This window comes from Pteropus alecto, unplaced genomic scaffold (assembly GCF_000325575.1).
Source record: "Pteropus alecto unplaced genomic scaffold, ASM32557v1 scaffold199, whole genome shotgun sequence".
Classification (NCBI taxonomy): domain Eukaryota; kingdom Metazoa; phylum Chordata; class Mammalia; order Chiroptera; family Pteropodidae; genus Pteropus; species Pteropus alecto.
Genome location: NW_006442489.1, coordinates 604,350 through 613,571, shown reverse-complemented (window position 1 = coordinate 613,571; position 9,222 = coordinate 604,350). Strand labels below are relative to the sequence as shown.

The 9,222-nt window shown below is 39.2% G+C and overlaps 1 protein-coding gene across 2 annotated transcripts in view; it reads right to left on the bottom strand.

Annotated features, from left to right (window-relative positions):
• Window positions 1-9,222, bottom strand: part of ACSS1 (acyl-CoA synthetase short chain family member 1) — a 56,999-nt gene that overhangs the window by 24,281 nt on the left and 23,496 nt on the right. For both annotated transcript variants that reach the window (XM_025039601.1, XM_006921506.3), the window contains exon 3: window positions 5,993-6,192. In XM_025039601.1, the coding sequence (XP_024895369.1) occupies window positions 5,993-6,192 (200 nt within the window). The remainder of the gene's footprint in view (window positions 1-5,992; window positions 6,193-9,222) is intronic.

Sequence of the window (9,222 nt, the reverse complement as noted above, 5' to 3'; positions counted from 1 at the left end):
ATATATACATATACTGTCTACAACAAATCAGTTCAGATTGAAAGATACACAGAGCCTGAAAGAAAAGGGATGGAAAAATATATTCCATACAAATGAAAGTTTTAAAAAAGCTAGAGTAACGATACTTATATCAGACAAAAGAGACTTTAAAATAAAAGCTATAATAAAAGCCAAAGAAGGACATTATATAATGATAAAGGGATCAATTCAACAAGAGGATATTACTCTAGTAAACATTTATGTACCCAATATAGGAGCACCTCAATATACAAAGTAAATATTGACTGACATAAAGGGAGAGAGTAACAGTTAATACAGTCATAGCAGAGAACTTTAACACCCCATTAACACCAATGGACAGATCTTACAGACAGAAAATCTATAAGAAAACAGTGGCCTTAAATGATACACTAGACCAGATGGATTTAACTGATATTTTTAGAGTGTTTCACCCCACAGCAGCAGTATATACATTCTTCTCAAGTACACATGGAACATTTTCCAAGATAGACTGCATATTAGGACACAAAACAAGTCTCAGTAAGTTAATGGAGACTGAAATCATATCAAGCATCTTCTCTCACCATAATGAGATGATATTTGAAATCAATTACAAGAAAAAAACTGAAAAATATGCAAACACATGGAGGCTAAATAACATGCTATTCAAACAATGAATGGGTTAACAATGAGAAAAAGGAAGATGTTAAAAGATAACTTGAGACAAATGAAAATGAAAACATAATGTCAAAATCTGTGGGACAGAGCAAAAGGAGTCCTAAGGGAGAAATTCATAGCAATACAGACCTACCTCAAGAAATGTGAAAAAGCTCAAATAAACAATCTAACCTCTCCGCTAAAGGAACTATAAAAAGAACAGCAAAAATGCTCAAAATGAGTACAGGAAGGAAATAATAAAGATCAGAGAGGAAATAAATGAAGTAGTCTAAAAAAAAAAACCAAAAACAATACAAAAGATCAATGAAACAACGAGCTAGTTTTTTGAAAAGAGAAGCAAAATTGATAAACCTTTAACCAGACTCAAGGAAAAGAGAAGACCCAAATAAATAAAATCAGAAATGAAAGAGAAATATAAAAAAAACTGACTGCACAGAAACACAAAGGATTAAAAGAAAATCCTGAAAGCCATTATATGTCAACAAATTGGATAATATGGAAAAAATGGATAAATTCCTAGAAACATACAATCTTCCAAGACTGAGTCAAGTACATATAGAAAATCTGAACCAATTGATTACCATCAATGAAATTGAATCAGTAATCAAAAAACTCCCAACAAACAAAAGTCCTAAGACAGATGGCTTCACAGGTGAATTTTACTAAACATTCAAAGAATTAACACCTATTTTTCTTAACTATTCCAAAAAATTCAAGAGGGAAGGCTCCCAATCTCATTTTATGAGGCCACCATTCCCCTGGTTCCAAAAACCAGAGAAGACATTACAAAAAAGAAAATTAGAGGCCAATATCCCTGATGAACATAGATACAAAAATCCTCAACAAAATATTAGCAAACCTGAATTCAGCAGTACATTAAAAATTTCATATACTGTGGATTTATTCCTGAGACACAAGATTGGTTCAACATCCACAAATCAATTAACGAGATATATCACATTAACAAACTGAAGGATACAAATCATATGATCATATCAATACATGCAGAAAAAGCTTCCATTTCTGATTAAAACTTTCAGCAAAGTGGGAGTAGAGGAAACATACCTCAACATAGTAAAGGTCATATATGACAAACCCACAGCTAACATCATACTCAGAGAGGAAAAGCTAAAAGCATTTTCCTTAAGATGAGGAAAAAGAAAAGGATGTCTACTTTCACTATTTTTATTCAACATAGTATTAGAAGTCCTAGCCATAGTAAACAGACAAAAGAAATAAAGGACATTTGAATGGGAAAGGAAGAAGTAAAATTGTCATTATTTGCACATGACATGACCCTATATAGAGAAAATCCTAAAGATTCCACCAAAAAACTGTTAGAACTGATAATGAATTCAGTAAAGTAGCAGGATACAATATTAATATTCAGAAATGGGTTACGTTTCTATATACCAATAATAAAATATCAGAAAGAAAAGTTAAGAAATCAATTCCATTTACAATTACATCGATAAAAATATAATACTTAGAAATAAATTTAACCAAGGAGGTAAAAGACCTGTACTTGGGAAATTATAAGATGTCGAAGAAAGAAATTGAAGAGAATACAAATAAATGGAAGCAAATAAACAGAACCATAAATGGAAGAATTAACATTGTTAAAAAGTCCATACTACCCAAAACAATCTATAGATTCAACGCAACCTCTATCAAAATACCAATGGCATTTTTCACAGAACTAGAACAAATAACCCTAAAATGTATATAGAACCATAAAAAAAAAACCCGAATAGCCATGGCAATCTTGAGAAAGAACAACAAAGTTGGAGGTATCATACCACCTGATATCAAACTATACTACAAGGTTGTATTAATCAAAACAGCATGATGGCATAAAAACAGATACATAGATCAATGGAACAAAATAGACAGCCCAGGAAAAAAATCCATGCTTCTATGCTTAATCTATAACAAAGGAAGCAAGAATATACAATGGGATAAAGACAGTCTCTTCAATAAGTGGTGCTGGGAAAACTGGACAGATACTTGCAAAAAAAAATGCAACTGGACCATTTTCTTATACCACATATAAGAATAAACTCAAAATGGATTAAGGACTTAATTATAAGACCTGAAACCAAAAAACTCCTAGAAGAAAATATAGGCAGTATACTCTCTGACATTGCTCTTAGTAGTATTTTTTCTGATATATCTCCTTAGGCAAGGGGACCAAAAGAAAAAATAAACAAATGGGACTATATCAAGCTAAAACATTTTTACACAGCACAGGAAACTATCAACAAAACAAAAAGACAACCTACTGAATGAGAGAAGATATTTGCCAATGACACATCTGATAGGGGGTTAATACCCAAAATTGACAGAGAACTCAGATAACTATATATTAAAAAACAAACAATCCAATTAAAAAATGGGCAAAGGACCTAAATAGGTATTTTTCCAAGAGGACATTCAGATAGCCAATAGATGTATGAAAACATGCTAGACGTTACTAATCATCAGAGAAATGCAAACTAAAACCACAATGAGATATCACCTGACACCTGTCAGAATGGCTATCATCAATAAATCAGAGAACAGTAGCAAGTGTTGGCAAGGATGTAGAGAAAAGGGAACGCTCATGCACTGTTGGTGGGATTGAAAATTGGTATGGCCACTATGGAAAACAGTTTTGAGGATCCTCAAAATATTAAAAATAGAATTATCTTATGACCCAGCAATTCTACTTCTGGATATTTATCCAAAGAAAACCAAAACACTAATTTGAAAAGATATATGCACCCATATGTTTACTGCAGTGCTATTTACAATATCCAAGATATGGAAGCAACTTAAATGCCCATCAACAGATGAATGGATAAAGAAGTAGTACATATATACAATGAAATATTACTCAGGCATAAAATAATGAAATCTTACCATTTGTGACAACATGGGTGGACCTAGAGGGTATCATTATGCTAAGTAAAATAAGTCAAACAGAGAAAGACAAATATCATATGATTTCACTTATAATTAGAATCTAAGGAACCAAATAAATGAACAAACAAAATGAAAACAGACTCATAGATACTCACTCATAGATACAGAGAACAAGCTAGCGATTGCCAGATGGGAGAGGGAGTTTGGGGCTGGGTGAAAAATGTGAAGAGTACAAATTGGTAGTTACAAAATAGTCACAGTGATATAAAATATAGCATGAGGAATATAGTCAAAAATATTGTAATAACTATGTATAGTGCCTGGTGGGTACTAGACTAATCAGAGAGACCACTTCGTAAATTATATAAATGTTTAACCACTATGCTATACACCTGAAACTAATATAAAATATTGAACATCAACTCTAATTGAAAAAAAATTTTAATTTCTTAGAAGAAAACATAGAGACAAATTTTCATGACATTGATTCTTTAAAAATACACCAAAAGCACAAATGAAACAAAATAGATGAATTTGACTTCATCACAATTTAAGACTTTTGTGCACCTAAGGACAGAATCAAAAAAATGAAAAGACAACCCACAGAATGGAAGACAATAACTACAAATTATATATCTATAAAAGTCTAGTATCCAGAATATACAGAGAACTCTTACAATTCAACAACGAAAAGACCACCAATTAAAAAATGGCAAAGAACTTTAGACATTTCTTCAAAGACATACAAGTGGACAACAAGCACATGAAAAGATGCTCAAAGATATTAGTCATTAGGAAATATCCAAATCAAAACCACAATAAGGTACCACTTCATACCCATTAGAATGGCTATTTTTTTAAAGGAAAAAAACAAGTATTGCTGGTCAGAATACGAAACACGGCAGCTCCTTTGGAAAACAGCTTTGCAGTTCTTCAATATGTTAAACACAGAATTACTAATTGAATCAGCAATTCCACCCCTAAGTATATAGCAAAAAAAAAAAAAAATTGAAAGCAGGTGTTCTTGTAGACATTCACAGCAGCTCTATGGCCAAAGAGTGGAAACAACTAAAATGTCCATCAACAGATGCATGGATAAACAAAATGTAGTATTTCCATACAGTGAAATATTTATTATTCAGCTATAAAAAATGAATTACTAAACACGCTACAATGTGGATGAACCTTGAAAATATTATGCTTAGTGAAAGAAGCCAAACACAAAAGCCCACAAATATTGTATGAGTTCATTTATATGAAACATCCAGAATAGGCAAACTATAGAGAAAGATTATGGGTTGCCAAGGGCTGGGTGGAGGGGTAAATAAGGAATGTCTGCTTAATGGGTATGAGGAATGCACTTGGGATGATGAAAAATTTTGGAATAGATAGTGATAATGGCTGCACAGCATTGTGAATTGTATACTTTAAAATGGTTACAACGGTAATTTAAAAAAGGGAGAAAGAGTAAGAACATTATTTCATACAATATTAAATAAGGACTAAGTTAGTTAAATTGAAGGAGATAACCTTTGCAAAGTGCCTAGAACAGTACCTGGCATGTAGTAAGTGCTACATTGTTTAGAGAGAGAAAAGGAAAGGGGTGGCAGCATCAACACTTGGAAGTGGAGGGAGAAATGATGAAACAGAGTGGAAAGGCTTACCAGCCTTTTCTAAAGAGGTTGGCCAGCAACCTTTAACTCTGTTCACTACCTATAGGCAAATCTTCTATGAAACACAAAGAACTCCTAATGGCCCCCAGAACTTGGCAGTCTCCTTGGGGAGCCAACTCAAGGGCCCTCTAGAATCTCATTGGAGCAAGATTCAGTTTGGACAGATATGGGGCACCATTCAAACACTGGGCCCTCTGACACTAAAAAAAGGAAATAATATTGTTCTGCACACTATCTAGGAAATTCTAACCCACTTGCAGACAGAAAGCCTAAAAGATACATAGCAAGCTCTCATACCTGACTCCTGGCCTCTGGAGATGGTCCCCCTCATTCTTCACGATGGAAGACTTCCAGCTATTGACCTGTGGTACCTTCCCTATACATCCCCAGCTTTATCTCACTCTGTTTCTTCCCTCCTCCACTGGAGCCACGTCAGTCTTCTCCAGACCCTCACACACACTGTGCTCCTCCCACCACTCAGCTGGTACCTATGCTATTCCCTCCAGCTGGAATCTTTCCTCCCTGCTTTGCCTGGTTAAATCCAACACACTCAGATCTCAAGTCATAGAATAAATGCTCATTCAGCAATGTGCCTGTCTCTGGTAGTGTCTGTCATTTGTCTGTGTGACTTTTATTAAAGTCTGTCTCCACTATTAAGTTCCTGATGGCCAGGCACCAAGAAACAAGGACCAGGGGTCTCTGGGTTCCTCCCTCCCTCTCCTTACCCATATGCTTACCATCATTGATCCTCCCAGCCAAGGACTCCGCACTGAAACCAGCAAAGATGACTGTGTGGACAGCTCCAATCCTGGCACAGGCCAGCATTGCAGCCACAGCCAGTGGGGACACAGGCATGTAGATGGCCACACGGTCCCCTCGACAGACTCCATGCCTCTTCAACAAGTTGGCCAGGCGGCACGTGGTCTCCAACAGTTCCCTGTAGCACAGAGAAGAGAAGGGTATCAGAAATGGAGAAGACCCAAAATGCAAAAAAAATTGGAGTAGAACAATTCTGCAAACTGTAAGTACTGTACATCCAGTCAGTACCTGGAGGATAGCAGACAATCAAATACTTATCACTAGGTAAGTTCTTTTCCAGAAGACAATGCTTTAAACCAGTCTTGGTATTAACAAAGATTCATTGTCATGCTACTGAGGTAAAATGACTGTCCTCACATCCATTTAGAGCAGGGCTTCTCAAAGACTCCAAATATCCAAAGCCTAGATTGTCATATCCCTGAGATTTCTGAAAATGTTCACCTCCAAAATGAAGATTTCATAAGTAAGACAGTTAGTAGAAAAAAGCGAAGCCCCAGTTTTCTAAATCAACACAGGCCAGTGGCACCAAGCAAGGCTCTTACCAGGCAGGGCCCAGGCTCATTCAGCAGACCCCAACTCTGTGAGCCCAGTGAGTCAGGAGAAAAGGTGCACCACAAGAAAGTCACCCTCTACGCAGCCCCGAGGCAGGGTTGGTGGGTAGTGAAAGCACCCCATTTTCCTCCATGCTAGGTGCTGAATGGGTGCAGTGGAATGGAGTAGACCTGCACCAGGGGTCCACCACCCCTTGCCTCTCCCCTCATGTGAGCCTGCCCTCAACGCCTGGGCTTATCACAAGGCTCAGCCTGCTATCTCCCTGAACAAGCTGATTGGCTTAGGGGTTGGCACATGACCCAACCCAGCCCAATCAGAAGTCAACTCTGTGAGCTGCCTTCTTGTCTGGAGTGGAGCAGGCAGTGAAGAAAAGCAGCTGAAAGGGCAGAAGTAAGTTGAAGGCTCTTTTCAACCTTGTTTCGACACCTGGTCCAGCCGAACCTGTACTTTGCAAATAACCATTTTCCCATTTTTGCTGTACATAGTTTGACTTTATTATTTCATGAAAAGAACTAATACAGAAGGACAGAATAAAGGGAAATCAAGGCCCTCCACTCTATGGTTGAGAGAGGCCACTAGCGGGGCCAAACCCCTGTCCTCTGTAGTGTTCTAAGAGGCACTTGGTGGGAAGCTGCAGCTTTGTCAGACTAGCAGTGGGCCAGAGGTCAGACTCTTTCAAGCTCTGCAAGGCCTCTTACAAGCATGTTTGCCTAGTTCCCCTCTGTTCAAAGGGCCATGAAGGAAAGGGCTTCAGAGTAAGAAAGGCAAAGCTCAACAAAAGGCTGCCCAGGAAAATGCAGTGGAATGGAAATGAAAGTTCCCTATCTCAGGCAGGAACCTCAAAGGGAACTTTGTTTCTTCCCAAAGCCACAGTGCAAGAAGACCAGGTGAAAACTAGATCACAAGCCCAGCCTACACTTCGTCCCACCACGGCTGGCAACTCCTGCCCAGCCTGGCTCCAGTGCGCCTATTCTGCAGGATTTCATCTTTTCTCCGTAAAGCTTTCAGAAGGATGGCAAAGGTACTTCATCCACTATTTGCTTAAGTTTATTATGAAAGAAAGAGCTCCTTCCCAATATCCTCCAGCACCAACTCCCCAGAATCCAAGGGCCAGAAACATTCCACTACTGCAGAGGATGAGGTGGGGACGGGCTGTGACAGTGCTGAAGAGGCAGCTACAGTCAATGACGCAAAAGAGTAACTTGAGTCCAATTCAGACACCACCTTCATGGCTCTAAAGACTTAAGCCTCTGGACAGTGCACCGGTAGATGGAGACTTGAGTGTGTATCACAGATCAATGGTGATGAAATCCAGTCATTCTGCAGACCAAAGGAAGCAGTTTGAATTTAAGGAATGAATGTGAACTGTCCCAACAGAGAGGCCTGGGTTAGCTTTCTATAGCAGCTGCACACAATCATCTGAGAAACAACAGGCAACACCACCTTGTGTAACTATCACAGGTATTAATGAGAAGTGTCACCCACCTGGGACCCTGCCGAACATTCAGTAGTTATTATCTTTCCCAGTAGATATCTTTGTTTGAAATCATTTTCTAAAATGACTAAAATCAGCTAACTCACTTTAGTGAATTCCTAAAATGTTAAAAATTCCATTCTAGGTATCATGGGGGGAATGGGGCATTAGACAAAGGAAATAAGAGGGAATGTTTCCTCCAAGAGCACAGCTCTGACTGGAGAAATGAAGGCACATGCATGAGAGTGTGAAGGATATTTATCATCTCAGCTTGGTGGTATATCGCTGAGGGCAGTAGAGAGAGCTTTTTGGAAAGGTTGGTCATAGGGAGGAGGAGCAAAGCAGCAAAGGAGGAAGGAATGAGTGAATTTTCTCTACAGGGACAGAAGTTTCCTGACAGTTGATGTATAGCCCTGGGGGAGAATCTAGAGACCAAACTAAGACAACCCACGTGTTCCCTGGAGGGTCAAGGGGACTCTACATGTGCCCCAGAGCTACAGCTGGGTCTGAGAGTGCCACATCCCTGCTGCTGCATCCAGAGAAGAAATTCTGATAAAGAATTGGACCCAGATTTTAAAAAACATGGTAGAATGAAAGATGTCCTCAGATCTCTCACCTTGAAACAACAATAAGCTGAACATCTAAAACTCAACAAAAACACCCAAACTGCACACCAGCACATCTGAGCGTGAAATCTGCGCATGAGAGCTACCACAGGTCAGAACCCCAGGAGTCAGGCGGTGAACTGGGAGAAACATAGAAGCTGCCTCCCGCAGACGCTGGAGCTCCCTACAGGAAGAGAGGAAGGGATGAAGGTGCGGCGACTTCCTTGAACAGCCCTGCATGGAAGTGCTGTGAGTTCCACGCATCCAGCAGCAGGGCCCAGTCATCAGGGCAGAAAGTAGAGAAGCGAGACAGGACCGCAGAGAAACAACAGTTGATTTTTACCAGCCGCGGTTGCAAAACGGAGGCTGAGCCGCAGACCCCATCTCCCAACCCAGACGGCGCCTCCCCCATATCCTCTGAGAACAAACACCGCGGAGCCCCAGGGGAATCTGAGCACACCCTGCCAAGACCGAAGCTACCTCTTGCAGCCTCTGAAGCTCCCTGCAGGAGAATGCT